Source organism: Solanum tuberosum, unplaced genomic scaffold (assembly GCF_000226075.1).
Source record: "Solanum tuberosum cultivar DM 1-3 516 R44 unplaced genomic scaffold, SolTub_3.0 scf00867, whole genome shotgun sequence".
NCBI classification, from domain to species: Eukaryota; Viridiplantae; Streptophyta; class Magnoliopsida; order Solanales; family Solanaceae; genus Solanum; species Solanum tuberosum.
In genome coordinates, this window is record NW_006239780.1 from 32,662 (window position 1) to 48,667 (window position 16,006).

Genomic DNA, 16,006 nt, shown 5'->3' on the forward strand with positions numbered 1-16,006 from the left:
AAAAAAATCAATCATGTATGAATTTGGATGCCAAAAGTATATAGCTTGGATACCAATTATAAGACAGAGTTAGTTCATGAACTCTAAATGTTAAATTCAATTGGTATGCAGTTTGTTTATAACTGTTATCCCGAAAATTATTATACTCAATGTGTAATTTATCTTTTGAATGGGGTATCCAATTGGTTTGCAGTCTATATATAACTAGTATCCTGAAATTATAATAGTCAATCTGTAATTCATATGTAGTTGGTATCTGACTGGAAGAAAACAGTGGATATTATATATCATCAAATACTTAAAATTGTATCAAACACAAAAATATAGTCCAAAAGTTAAAAAAAAACTTGTAATTCTAAAAAGAGTAAGCTACAATCAACTATCTCAAATTAGACCTCTGTGGTCTTGGTGTAGGATAATTGCTGGTATCCGGAGTATGTTCTTTTGCTATGCGAGGTCCACCAAATTTGCTAGCAACAATTCCAGTTACTTCACTCTCACTGATCGCGCCATCATCGTTCTTTATTTTTCCATAATGTCATATGATTGTGGCATATCTTTAACGATGGTACTTTGCATCGATATCAACGGAACGCATACCAAAAACTCCATTATTGATGTATTCAACAAATAGAAATGTGTACAAATCACAATCACTGAAAAAAATTAAAAGAAAAATAATTTTAAGAAATAAATTGAGTTAACTTTTCATTCCACATATTATTCATGTTTCATTCCACATTCATATACATAAATTTTAGTAATACATCATATCAAATTTGAAAAAAAAATTCACACCAATATTATTGAAACATCATACCAGATTCATGTGCATTGTGGCATTTAACAAACTACTTTCATAAATTTATCCAACTACAATCAAAATAATTTTTAAAACAACATTTAATATCAGTTTATACAAATTTCATACCAATGTTAAAAATTGAAATACATTAGTGGAAAAATTAAAAATAAACCTTCATATTAGGAAAAATATCAATTTCATAGCAATATTAGTCATAATTCATACAAAAAAGAGTTATTTAACAAACTGCACTAAAATCACCTAATTGGGCTACTGATATCAAACGAATTTCATACCAATGTCAAAACACATTTCATACCAGTTGCATACTAATATTAAATCACATTTCATGCCATATTCATAAATCATATATTAAAGTCAAATTCATATCAATATTATTCACATTTCGTACAAGTTTCACACCAATACAAGTTTCGTACCAACAATATGCATAATATAATATTTTTAACAAAAAAAATCACTAATTTGAATAATTTGAAAATAAATTAAATATAATACTTATCCTAACCATTTTTTTTTGCCTTTTTTGGATATTGGGATTTCTGAGTCCTCCTTCGTTGTTGCTCTTCTTCTTGATGGTTTTGAAGACTGATCAATTTCGACATTTGCTGCTTTTTTTCCTTTTTTCCTTTTTTATCTCACTTACAAAATCCGAATCCGAATCAGAATATGGCAAGTTTATTAACTGCTTTCTCCACATTCTTCGTGTGTAGATCTCATCCCATCATTGAATCATATACATGTGAAAGAGTTTGCTGATTTTCTTTTTGAATGAAGAAGACGAACGTTGCATATGGTGAGAAAGAAAGAATTAGTTCTCTGTAAAAGAGGAACGTGGGGGTGGGGGGGGGTTTGTGTGTGGGTAAAAGAGGAAGGTTTGGGTGTGGGTGGGGGGTTGCCGTGTGAAAACTGGATTTTTTTCTTCTAAAATGGTGTAAGAGATAATGACAATTGATTCTCTAATATTAATGTTGTCCCTAAAATGGTGTAAGAAATAATGACAATGTAAAAAAGGAAGATGAATCAATGTAAATTCGATGTGTAATTGTAAAAAAGTAACATGAATCAATGTAAATCCCTATAATTGTGTAAGCGATAATTATGGTGTATTCTTTATTTAAATAATCTAATAATATAAAAAAATATTAATTATTTAATAAAGTAAAATTTAATTGATTTATAAACAAATAGTGATATGTTATAACCTGTAATTAAACTGTATAAGCAAGAATTTTTTAAAAGTAAATTTAAAATTCGTAATATTATCTCTTAAATGTGTATGTGGAGTAATTTTTACTATCCATACACTTAAACTAGCATCTAATTTTCAGAAAGGCTCAAAATAATTGCTACTTATCTTTAGACTTGGCCCAAATGGTCAATTTTTTTCTATTTAGCCATAAATTTTGAAGTTATTATTTTTGAAATTTAAAATTATATTTGGACATATATTAAAATTGAAAATAATTAAAATTTTGTGAATAGAAGTCCCAAAGACTATCAAACTTAAAATTATTTGAAGACCAGATTTATAAAATCTAATAAGAATTTTATAGTCAAACAATATTTTAAAAAATAAGGCCAAACACATATGCAGACCCTTAAACTTGTCCCTAAATTTCATTTTGGCATTCCAACTCAACCTTGTTCCATTTTAACCCTTCAACTCCAATTTTTATGTTATATTTTGACACTTCTTTCCAAAGAATCAACAAAGTGGGATGTGTGTACTTCACATGCCATTATTGTGTTAAAAAATAATGGATGAACATCATTTTTTAAAAAAATATTTTTTTTAGAGTTTCTGTACATTATTGTGTGAAAAAATAATCGGTGAAAGTGTGTTGGTTTTTTTTTAAAAACAATTAGTCAATTTAAATAACATCACATATATTGTTTTTCATATCTAGTCTACTTGGACTAACTCAAATATCAGCTTTCTAATTTTTCATTTAACTTAATACGAGTAAAAAAAAAACTCATTTTATAACACTACAAAAAAATGTTGAAACTCGATAGACTTCGTTGGGTTGTCGTTGATTTTTTTAAGAAAGAAAATCGACGCACTTTCATCGGTTATTTTTCACGCAAAAATATAGGAAAACTCTTAAAAAGAAATTGTTACTTTTTTTTATAAAAAAACAATGATAATCCATCAATTTTAATTTTTTACAATAATTAACAGATGATCGTCGATTTTTAAAATGCAAAATTGCAGTTGAATAACATATATAGAAATAAAGAAATCATAAAATTAGTATTTTGTGTTAAATGATACATAAAAGAAATAGAGTTGAAGGGTAATCTTTTATTATTTTTTTAAAAAATACTTTTTTTTTGTTCTTTCACTCTCTTAGAGAATGTGTGATGCACACTTTCTGCCACATCACTTAGAAGTTTCAAAATGGAACATAAAAATTGGAGTTGAAGGGTTAAATGGAACAAGGTTGAGTTGGAGTGTCAAAATGAAATTTAGGAACAAGTTTAAGGATCTGCATATGTGTTTGGCCAAAAAATAATATAAAAGAAAATCAGCATAGACTTTGGCCCACAATAGTCCTACAAATTGCAAGTACATAAAGAGAAAGCAGGTGTAGGAAGAGTAAAAAAGAAAAGGGTGTAGGAGATTTTGCTAATCAGCTAAAAAATAAATAAATAAAGATCTATAGCAGTGTAGCAAAACATCATCTTTCTCTTTCAGTCTTCATTTTGTGGCACCACTCTTAAGGGTTTCTTTTTCTTTTCTTTTCTTTTTTTCTTTTTTATTTTTTTCTTCCTTCATTTTTCCTTTCTTGAAAATCATTTTTTTTTCTTTTCTTAATATAATCTGAGTTTTATATCTCCGGTATATTTACATTAAATTAAATTCATAGAAGATGATGCAACAGAGGCTGAAGCAGCAACAAGCATTGATGCAGCAATCCCTTTATCATCCTGCTCTTCTTGCACCCCCACAGGTTCCTTTTTTTCTTTATTGGGTTTTGACTTGTTATTATGCCTTTTTGGATTTTACCCAAGTTCAAGTTTTGATAAAGCTGGAATCTTTTTGTATTTTTTCATCTCTTGATTGTGGTTTTCTTGAAAATTGAAATTTTGGGTCTTTGTTCTTTTTTGTTTTTAATTTGGATACCCATTTGAAAAATTTAAGCTTTATGTCAAAAATAAAAAAAAATGTATACGCGTTAATGATTAGAACATGGTGAAGTCACCGTGGTTGAGTTTGTAGAGTTGTGATTGGAAAGATGGTGCCTTTTTGAGAGGCAACTAGTTGAAATTACTGGACTTGAGTTTAGCTAGTATTAAAAATTATAAAGTTATAATAATGGTGTTTGGTTTTTGAACTGTTTTAGCCTTTATTTAGTTTGTCTGCTTAGCACTCCTATATAGATAGAAAGTATGAGAGTAAGGAATGAACAAATCTTGGTGTCTTCTCTGTTTAGGCATGGTGATATGGTTTTTTTTTTTTTGTAAAATTCCAAGTTATTGAATTAAGGTTTCATAACTTTGGGTAAGGGAGAGATGAAGGGGCTGTGGAATTGGGGTCATGGCCACCACAATCCTTCATTCATTCACATTTGTACCTTCTATGGGAATCAAAAGTTTTTGTGAATTGGGTAGTGGCTGCGGGTTCCCTTGTCATAAAAAAAAAAGTAGTCATGAATTTTCACAATGCCATGGTATACTCCTTCTATATTGACTTGAACTAGTGTCTATACAACTTTATTACATGGGATTAAGGAAAACTTAGGATCCTTTTTCTTTTATTTTTTTATTGACCTTTTGTAGTATTTGTTTACAGATAGAGCCTATCTTGAGTGGAAATTTGCCTCCTGGATTTGATTCAAGTACTTGCCGCAGTGTGTGAGTGCCTCATGGCCATTCTTTTATCCGAAAATCAGTTTTCTTTTTATTTTTCCTTTTTCCTTTTAAGTTGTTGCCTTTTGCTTGAAAAGTGATGCTCCCTCCGTTTCTCTATTGTATCTTGGTACAAAAGCTCATGTAATGTATACTTTTATATGCTTTCTTATTACTTGTTCGCTGCATGTTTAGCTGCATGAAACTGTGCTTGATCAAACATGCTTGTCTATATATTTAAAGAGAGCATGATGTTCTGAATTAATCTTTGATAACCCTTCTGGTTTTTAATGTTATCCGAACTAGGTACGTTGGAAACATCCACCCCCAAGTAACGGAACCACTTCTTCAAGAGGTCTTCTCAAGTACTGGCCCCCTTGAGGGATGCAAGCTCATAAAAAAAGAGAAGGTCTGATCTCATTATTGTGGTTCATGTTTAACATTTTCTTACCAGACAAGTCTTGAGAGTTAATTGAAACATGCCTATCTGAAGATGATTGATTTATGTCATAGTTCTAACTAGTGTAACATGTTAACACTTTAATGACTATGGAGTGTAGGCACCTTGGAGCAAGTGAAGAATGTAAATTAAAATCATGAATTTCTCTTGAGTTTTGTTTTAGGGAGAAGCTTTTCAGGTGAAGCTGGTTATGCTAATGATTCTGGCTCTGTGCTTTCAGATGTGTTTGTTAGGCCATATGCATATCTTGAGGGTGAGGGCTTATTGCCTCTTGCCCAATGGAGGGTGCTATTAATTTATGAGATGTATGCCTTAGTTGTTGAGATGAGACTTTGGCTGAATTTCATCAATGCATTCACCTCACTGGTGCTTGTTTGGACTTTTGGAGGGAGAGAGAGAGAAAAGTGGCAAGCTAGCATGTTTAGTTTTAACTCATTTAGGGTTATGGATAGTTGTGGTTGAAGTGGTTTCTCTTTGTAATTTTTCAAATAGGCAATATTTCTCTCACTCCGACAATCCATTAACTATTGAAAAGAAACAAAAAAAAAGTCGCAATTTTCTATTTCCAATTTCTTCACTGTTCAGTCATTGCCCAACTTTTGTTGTTTCCTCCTTTAGTTTTCTTTTTCAACTTTGTGCATATACTTGTTTGAAATGAATTGTGATAACCTCCTTGAAAGACATTTGCTTTACTTCTTGAGGCATCACTCTCACCTTGGAACACCATGGCTTTGCCTTCATCCTTAGAAACATTGGCCTTGTTAGTTCTTCAACTCATGAATCAGTCTTCATGAATTTAGAGTGTAGACATTGTCTGTTTGCTTTAAGTATTTATAGCATTGGTGCCAGTCAAAACTGTGAATCTTCAAAATTGATGAATCACCATTGAGCTTTTGTAGATTGAAGTATAACAAGGTTGTAATGGTGATTCCCACGTAAGTTCTTAACTTTTAACTTGTGAAAACCTTGCAGACTTTGGAGTTTATTGTGGTTGCGACATTGCAGCAATTTAATGTGATGAGGATCTATTTATGATTAACGTTTAAGCTTTTAAAGCAAAAGTATTTCACATTAAAACTAATCATGCACAATGATAGTCTTCACCTTCTGTCACTCCATGATTTCTACAAGTTGGGCTATACTTGTAGAACCTGAGAAAGGGTCAGGAAAGAGGGGTTGGTGTCTACCAAATGTTTGAATTCTTCATCGTCTTGTATAGTGCAATAGTGATGTTAGTTCCATAAAATATTTTCTGTCTTCACAGTTATAGTCCTGAAATCCTTGATACTTTCTAGATTGATGTTTATGTGTGAGTCTGCCGATCATCTCAAGTCACATAACTTGTTTGAAATTTCTTGATACGAGACTAATATATGGTGATTCCTTGCAATGCAGTCGTCGTATGGTTTTGTCGACTACTTTGATCGCCGATCAGCGGCCCTTGCTATTGTGACTCTTAATGGAAGAAATTTGTAAGTGAATTTTCTTGCAATATTCTGGCTTAAGGGTTCAACATTTACTCTGTGGTAGGTCTTACTGGTAAAATGCAGGTTTGGACAGCCAATAAAAGTTAACTGGGCATATACCAGTACTCAGAGAGAGGATACCTCAAGTATGTATATCAGATATCTGAATTTTCTATCTTCTTGTTAGTTTTGCGCTTAGTTGAAAACTCAATACCGTCTTCTCTGGATTACAGGTCACTTTAACATTTTTGTGGGTGATCTCAGTCCAGAGGTTACAGATGCCACATTGTATGCATGCTTTTCAGTCTACCCTAGCTGCTCGTAAGCTCTATCATTTGTAGTCCTGCAAACCCTGACATTCATTTTCAAAAATATATTGTACTCTCAGATATGACTTTCAAGTTTTTCCTTGCAGAGATGCAAAGGTTATGTGGGATCAAAAATCAGGCCGTTCAAGGGGATTTGGTTTTGTTTCCTTCCGTAATCAGCAGGTACTATGATGGCTTTGATCAACCCTCTGATATTAAGCTTCTTCTCGTGTGCATTCCACCCAAGATAAGAAAAGAAGAAAACTAGTAGTGCCTAACTTGTGCTTTTCTATGAACCATGTCAACCTTTTTTTCTTTTCTTTGGAATGTTTTGTGCAGGAGGCGCAAAGTGCAATAAATGACTTGAATGGTAAGAACAAGCTGTCTATCTTTTTTTTAATACACTCATTCAACATGGTTTTATATACTGTCTTTAAAATTGCATATTGAGAATTTGATTCTTAATAGAGCACTTTACCCACCAGTTTTCTATTGGGGAAAATCTTGGTTGCTTACTGTTTTTGTTCTTGTTCTATTTGGGATTCTGTAGCATAGGACAAACTAAGATTATTTTCTTGTTTTCTCGTGTGGGTAGCTCATTGATAGACATTCTGTCACTCTCTATGCTGGTCTTTCACTCGCAGAGCTAAGCAGATCATTGCATCTCCTCCAGTCTTCGTCAATCTAGTTTCATTAGTTTCTCTTGCATGCTATAGTTCAATCTTTTTTTTACTGTTTTTGCGGAGTATACATGTAAAGAATGGTGTGTACCAGCCAATTTATATAATTCTCAATGTTTTAGAAATACAAGATTTGGCATTTCTTTTTCTCCTAGAAATCATTTTCAAATGGATGAGAACTTGGTTTCATGCCACATTGCTGCATCATTTCTTGGTTGTTTTATCTCCTAGATTAGTAAGGCTTGATCGAAGATATGCCTGGTTTTCTATCTCATCTAAATAGAGATCTTTTTGTTTCAAAACAAAAGGTAAGTGGTTAGGAAGCAGACAAATCCGCTGCAACTGGGCAACAAAAGGCGCTGGAGGAATTGATGACAATAAGAGTTCAGATGCGAAAAGTGTTGTTGAGTTGACAAGTGGAACATCAGGTTGGTTTTTCTTGAATTTTATAGTTGCTTCTGCTTTCTGCTTGTTGAAACAACACTGGACTTTGAGTTGTAGTACATCAAGTACCTTTAACAGTCATGTACAATTCTTGCATATTGATCCAAGCACATCCATATTCAGTGTGTTATTGTGTTATATGTGTACATTCTTTTGCCAAAGTGATGTAGACTCTGCAACTGATGTGGAGTGCTTACTAGAACTTTTTAGTTGCCTTACTTTTACTGAATTAACCTACATAATGAAGAATCTTGATGCTATTTATGTTATTGTTTAGATGATGGTCATGACAATGCCAATGAAGATGCTCCAGAAAATAGTCCCCAGTATACAACTGTTTATGTTGGCAACCTTTCTCCTGAAGTGAGTATCAGTAACACCTCATAACTCTGTTTTTGAATTTGTAACTAATTGTTGTGGGGATATGTCTCCACCCTCCTTTAGGTCAGCTCCCCAAGTTTTGATGAAATACCTAGCGACAAACTCCTATGTTCTCTGCAATCATATTTGCACATGTTCTCTTTCAGGCAGACATTATGATTCATGAATAACATGAAACACCTGAAGTGGTTAAATGTAACTGCTGTATCAGAAGTTCCACTGGTGGAGATATACTTCACAAGCTTCTTAAGCTTTAATTTAAATCTACGTTCAAGCAATGGAACTATAGCCCCACTCCTGGACCTTAGGCATCTGCATTAGTATGAAGTAGCTGTTAGGACGCAAGAGATTTACCTTCCCTGCTTGAATGCCGTAGAGGAATAATATACAGTGGAAGTAGGAAGGAGTTTATTTGCAGTTTATTATTATTGTCTTCAGATTTTTTAATTATGTGTGAGGTTCTCATGTCCATGTGTGTTTCAGGTCACTTTAGTTGACCTCCATCGTCATTTTCATGGTCTTGGAGCTGGCGTTATTGAAGATGTCCGTATTCAACGGGACAAAGGTTTTGGTTTTGTAAGATACAGCACCAATGCTGAAGCTGCTCAAGCTATTCAGTTGGGAAATGCCCAATTCCTCTTTGGTAAACCTATTAAGGTAATGTGTGAAAAATGAGAATTCAGCTGTTTTGACTTTGTGTATACCTCGACTTTCTGTAACACTACCTGGTTTTAATAATCTAAGCAAAGTTATTGAACTATAAAGAACATTTTAGAGTTCGCTTTCCTCAGACTTGTGACTTATCCATTTGAGATGTCTTCAGGCCTGATTGGAGGCAGATTATGTAGAGTGGGTACTTGAAGTTCTTCGTTATTTCTTTTGCAGTTCACGAAAATGATAGTTCAACAGTTTAGAAGCACCGAAGGGAGGGGGGTTATGTATAAATTTCTAGAGCACCTTGTGTGGTCCTATTCCATAGAAGAATATTCATATTTTATTTGTTGTAGAAAGTGAGTTTGATGATTCTGCAGATGTTGTTTTGCTTTGAAATGTAAAACAACCTAATTTTTGGCATTTGGAGTTGCTGATGTGTAATATCATTTTCTTAGGGTCGGATGGGCTTGACCGAGGTTACTTGTATTCTAATACTTGGTAGATTTTAGCACCACCTGAGCTGGAAGATAGTTTTTCTATGTGAGAACTCCTTTGTCAGCAGATAAAGGCATAGTGTATGTACAGATATGCTCAATAGAAAGAGGAAGAGTAACGTAACTCCTGTTTAGGGTTAAACTGTTGATAGCAGTGTTGGTGATATTAGGTTGAAGACGAAAGTGTAAACTTTAGGAGAAGGATTTGACTTGGTCATTATGTAATAACTTCATAAAATGCAAAACACGATGTGAAGGGATAGTTTACGGTCACACAATTGGCCCTTGTTCTTGAGCATGTTAGTGAATTGAAGCAGAGGAGTTGTCTCCAAATGTTTTCATTAGTTGACAATTGTTTTCTGAGATTTAAATCTAGTGAAAATGAATCTTCTGCTGTGTTGGTAATTTTGTGTTTCCATTACAGTGCTCATGGGGAAGCAAGCCTACTCTGCCAGGAGCCAGTTCTACCCCTCTTCCTCCTCCAGCTGTGGGACACGTCCCTGGTATTTCAGTGACTGATCTTGCAGCCTATGAGCGGCAGCTTGCTTTGGCTAGGATGGGCGGTTCACAGGCTCTCATGCATTCTCAGGCTCTAATGCATTCCCAAGGTCAGCGAATTGGTGTTGCTAGTCAAGCGATTTATGATGGTGGTTATGGAGGTATTGCTGCTACAACTCAACCACCAATGTACTACTAGTGCATAACAACACTTGCTGCTTCTGCTCTGCCGGCTTTGTTTTATAGGATGCTTTTTCTTTTTCTCGTTAGTTTTTCGTGTCCGAAGCATGTATGAATATGTAGCTTGTATTTTGTCTGGCAGCTAATCCAATGGCAGTTCACTGGATGAGCAGCTTCTCTTCTTTTACCCAAGGAGATCTTAGAATGTTTCATGAACTGAAATGTTTTAAAGGATTTCTCGCACTGCGAATCATGCTCAGCATATATGCTTTCTTCTTTTTGTTCTTTATTTCCTAGCAATTGTGAAATGAATCTGAGTCGGAAAATGTTCAAAGCACAACCTTCATCAATTATCTTGATGTCGAAAGGGAAGAGGACAAGGTCTTTGCCTTTAGGGTTTTGTTCAAGTAGTAAAGGTTAGAGGGACTTGTGACCTGGTTTGAATCTCATGTCATGCAAACTAAGCTTGATATTTCAGTGGAGAAGGATAGGTCTCATTATCTCCAAGTTTCAAAATTTGTGGTGGGTTTTTAGGGTTGGTCCAGATGGATTTCTCGGTTATCAAGTGTGGATTTTTTGGTCATGAAAGAAAAATCTGACTCGGGCATATTTTATGTGTTATGTTTGAACTAAACAATGAACATTCAAGGGTGTGACCTAGTGGTTATTGAATTGGTTAAGAACCTCGAGATCAAAATTCAGTGGAGACAAAAAGCTGACTTGGATATCATAGTCCACAGTCATTAAAAAGGACAAAAAAACAATGAACTTGGTTGGGGAAGATTTGGATTTATTCTTTTTACAAAATTAGTTTTATGTCTTTTTATTTTAAAGAAATTTTTATTTTTACACAAGACAGTTAAAAAGATTATTTTCTTCTATTTAATCTGTAAGTGATCGACCATAAGAGATTATTTATATCTTGGGGTGGGGTTAGAGCGTGGTCATGTTCATTTCATAAGAAAAAAAAAAGATTTGTAAGCAAGCCATTTTTTTTTCATTCCACAGACTAATTTGGTTTTTTATTAATATATCAAAGTAATCATAGTCTTTACAACTAAAACAAAACGTAATAAGTTTATCTAGCTACTACTCCCTCAGTTCCTAATTACTTGTCCATATTTTCTTTTTTAGTTGTCCCTAATTACTTGTCCATTTTGACAAATCAAGATAGGACAATTTTATTTTATTTATTATACCCTCAATTAATTACTTTGAAAAATGTAGAACTTCTTGAATATCTTAAGTTTTCAATTCATCCACTTCATAATCAACAGGGGTAAAATGATAAACTCACTATGTCAATTATTGTTTTCTTAATAGGTGTGCCAATTCAAAAGTGGACAAGTAATTAGGGACATATAGAGTACTAAATAAGACTTGATCAAAATGGTAAAATGATTTTTTCGTTACTTCAATTTTTTGTTTTGTTTTGTGTCAATTTTATGAAAGATCTTTATTTTTACATATGAAAGATCTTTATTTTTACATATAAAAGATCTGAAAAAGTCATTTTCCTCTATTCAATTGTAAGTGGCCAAAAGATCTCATTTTTTCTAAAGAATTTTTTTCAGCTAGATCTTGTTTTTGTGCTTGCGACTGTTTTGAAACTGTCTAGGCCTTCTACTTCTATTGCTTATGAGTTGCTTCATATTTGGCAGCGGAATCGGATAAAAATACAGTTGAATTTGTACATGAGGTCAAGAGCACACGTCTTAATTTAATTTTTTTAGAATTCGTTTATAGCACCTTGAATGATTCTCAATTAAAATAAAACAAATATAACGAAATAAAATGATGTAAATAGTAAGAAACATAAATTAGGTTGTCTTAGTACGATTGCAAGTGTGTCAGAGAGCTCAAGCCCTTGCTCTGAGAGAATCCTTGTGTGAATATGTTAGACAAGAACTCAGAGATTGTGAAAATATAAACAATCCAAACATTCATAAATTCTACACACATATATACAAATTTAAATTATTATTTTAAGAATATTTCACTAATGACAATGCAAATTCATTTAAATAAGGCATAGACATAATACATAAATATGTCTTTGAACTTGTCTTCAAAAAGAATTTATGTCCTCAAATTTTGGGTGTGTGCAAGTAGACATTTAAACTTGTATAAATTAATTGAACAAATAAACATACGCATTCTATGTGACAATTTGGATGAGATACACTCGAATTGATTAGTATTATGACATGTAAGACACATGTCAAGCAATATGTAGGAAGTGTGTGTGTGTCTACTTGTTCAAATTTTATATAAGTTCAAGTGCCTACTTGTGCGAACCCACAGTTGGAAACTATAGATACGAACCATAAACTTAACTTTTTGAAGTGTACCAATCTTATGTGTAAAGACAGGGGCGTAGCTACCCTATAATTGGACACCCTTCATAGGAAAATAATACCATATTTATAAGTTAAATGATATACGAAGTGATTAAATAATAAATTTTGGACACCCTTGACATAATAAGGTGTTGTAGCCCAGTGATTTTAGATGCCTTGAAAAAACCCTAAATGCTCATGTGTTTGAATCTCACTAGCATCATTTTTTTCCCTTTTTTTTTACACTCTTCGTAAAATTCTTGACTCCGCCACTGTGTAAAGAGATGGTGAAAATGGAGGAGGGGAATAATTGTAGCCTGTAGGAATTCAATAGGTATAAGACTAGATTAACTGATTAAGGTGTTTAAGTGAAATATACCGACACCTTTAAATGATCGTTGACGACTTAAACCCATACCTATACATGCATGATGCATCCAATATATAAACACATGCCCATGTACAAAGAACTAATAAAGAAGTAGAGATGCATTCAATCAAAAGGCAACCCCACTTCAAAGTCTGGACATGTCAATACATACAAAACTATGTGTAACATTTCACATGGGGTGAGACATGAAAAAGATCCAAGAAAACAACAACAAAAAAAAAAGATAAAGAGAAAAAGAATGGGTCAACAAACAATGAAAAAGTCTCTAAAAAACAAAAGGAAGAAAAAAGAAGAAGAAACCTTATGCTATATTATCTTCTTATTTTATTTTTCCTCAACCACTACCTTTGGAAACGTACCATGTGATCCCAATAAATTAATATAAAGTATTACTATTAAATGGCCAAAACCCACCCACCAATAAATACATTAATTATAACACGTCTTTTTCTTTCTTGTAATTACGAAGTCTTTTTGTTTAGTGGTAGAAGACTTTTTGGTGAAGTGTGAACAACGTGAGAATTATAAAGTCTTGTGTTTCAACTTTATTTCTAGACTAGATGTAAATTAATGCTAATATTATTATTACACCCTACGTTTCATGATAATTAGGGTTGTTTTTATGTTTAGGCAGTAGGCACACCTCCTCTCAAGAAAATTAATTATTTGTATAAAGTAAGAAATATTTCTATTATCTTATTCTTATTTTGAAAAAAGAAATATCGTTTCCATTTCAATTTATTTATTTGATTTTGACTTGACACGAAATTTTAAAAAGTAAGAGAAAATTTAAATCTTATGATCTTAAACTAAAAATAAGTGAAATGTATCAAAATATTTTATCGTATGGTTTTAAATATATCATGTAGAAGATTAGAATTGAAGAGTTACCATAAAATAAAAGAAGTATTCTTTTCAAAAATAATTAAAAAGAAAAGTAAAACAAATAAATTAAAACGAGAAATAGTTCTTTAATAATTTTTTAATTATGTAAAACGTTGTTTCTTTAAATAAAACTAAAAATTGAAAGAAAGTTTATATCATCTTAATTTGTGAACACTTATTTTGAATTTTTTTAAAAAGTAAAAATGTTAATTTTAAAATTGAGGAAATAATTTTTTATGTATAAAGATACATGTTCACGCCGACCCAAGGTTAGGAGTAGCAATATTCAAGGCACTAGTGTTTTGTCTGAATAGCCCCTCATCTCCTTGTATACTTAATAACGTGTGTTAAAATGGAATATTTTTTCTAGTCGAGTGTTCGATATCTTGTATTGAAATTTAACTAGTTTGAATTTGTGCCGGATAGGGCTTTATCATTCAAGAATAGTGCTTTCTATCAAGAAATTTTTCATACCAGCCATGATTCAAACTCAAGACCTCTAATTTAAAAATGAATAATCTCAACCACTGTACCACATTCGCGAGGTTCCAGAATGAATTACTTCTTCCTACTATATCTTTTTACCTATTTATGATGATATTTAGGTCCCACCTATAAATAAATTTGTTAACATCAATCATAATAAATATAGGCCGAATACCTAAAAATTTTCTAATATTGGTAGGAACATTAGTTAGACATTTACTTATTTATAGGTTTAGTTATCTCTATGTTTTTGACTATTTGATGGAGTATTTCTTTATTCGTGTTAAACCATCTCATTCCACGGAAGTGATATGTCCGTATTCATTGCGTCTAACTTTTTTATTCACGTGATATTTCTTAAAATATATATATTCTATTTGTTATATAATGTAGTTTGACAAAACATCAAAGTTAAAGAAATAAAGTGTATTATTGTAATCTTTATTGAATAAAATTTGAATTTGTATCTTTTTTTCTAATGAATTGTATTTTAAATTGTTGAGATTAAGATTTTATTTTTATAAGAATAATTTGAACAAAAATAGGGGGAGAGAAAACAATTGAAAAAATGAGTTAAAATATTAATTTCATGGAGGCATGAACTTCGCTAATATAAATCTAAGTTGATTGTATAAAAAAATGAATATAAACCAATTACCAAACTTGATAAGTTTTTGAATACTAGCAAACTGTCATGACCCAGATCATCGTGATTGACACCCACACTAACCTTCCGGTGGGAGAACCACTACTACAACCCAAATCAAGCAACTAACCCAAAACTAAGGCATTTAAGTTATAGAAGCAAGTTAAATGCTAAGGAAATAAATAGGGAGTTCCCATAAACTCCAACAAAACTCTAACAAGAACTAAACAATGCGGAAAAAATAACCTAGAACCTGAAAGTCAATGTACCAAAACATCTAACAATGAACCAAGTCTAAACAAAAAGGGACACAACCCCAACTAATGTACTTATAACTAATAGAACTGTCTAAGTTCGAAATGTGGACATAGACGAAAGGAGAACTCATGGCCGCCCGAAAGAATTGCATCACCCTTGATTTCGAATGACGATCACTGATCTCCTAAGCGAGGTCTGTCAGTAGCCGCTTGAAGATACCCTGTACTCAACAAAAATAAGAGCAAGTGCAGTATCAGTACACAACCACAGTGTACTGGTAGGACCACACGGCTATCCCACTAAGTGCAACATACATAAGTCATCACAACAATAAAATCACATGCATATAATGAACATACAGAATATCATCAACATATACGAATAATGAACAACTTCACATTTCTCAAGATACACAATTATATCAAATCATTGGTCCTCTCATGGAACCCAAACCCAAACAGTTAGCATACAGGAACGTGGTACCCGATCCAATAATTATGCCAAAACGTGGCACCAGATCCCATAGATATGCAAAAATATGGCAACCGATCCAAGTTTGTTATGCCGGAACGTGGAAACCGATCCAATCAACACACCACAATCACAATTACAAATATATCCTCAAGATCATACAATTAAGTCATGATTTCATGGTAACCATCATTCATCTATCTCATTTACAACAAGTGTGATCAACATTGCAACATTCATACATATACAAGTATCATAATGAAGCAAGAACAAAAATACATCAC

General features: G+C 32.6%; 1 protein-coding gene across 1 annotated transcript; it reads left to right on the forward strand.

Annotated features, from left to right (window-relative positions):
* The first annotated feature begins 3,467 nt into the window (after positions 1 to 3,467).
* Positions 3,468 to 10,535, forward strand: LOC102582636 (oligouridylate-binding protein 1-like). The gene is made up of 12 exons (XM_006367632.2): positions 3,468 to 3,783; positions 4,626 to 4,687; positions 4,988 to 5,090; positions 6,537 to 6,613; positions 6,692 to 6,753; positions 6,841 to 6,928; positions 7,023 to 7,098; positions 7,255 to 7,285; positions 7,904 to 8,023; positions 8,317 to 8,402; positions 8,904 to 9,077; positions 9,993 to 10,535. Exons 1-12 carry the CDS (start codon positions 3,703 to 3,705, stop codon positions 10,263 to 10,265), a joined length of 1,233 nt encoding a protein of 410 aa, XP_006367694.1. The 5' UTR covers positions 3,468 to 3,702; the 3' UTR covers positions 10,266 to 10,535.
* Positions 10,536 to 16,006: the final 5,471 nt, after the last annotated feature.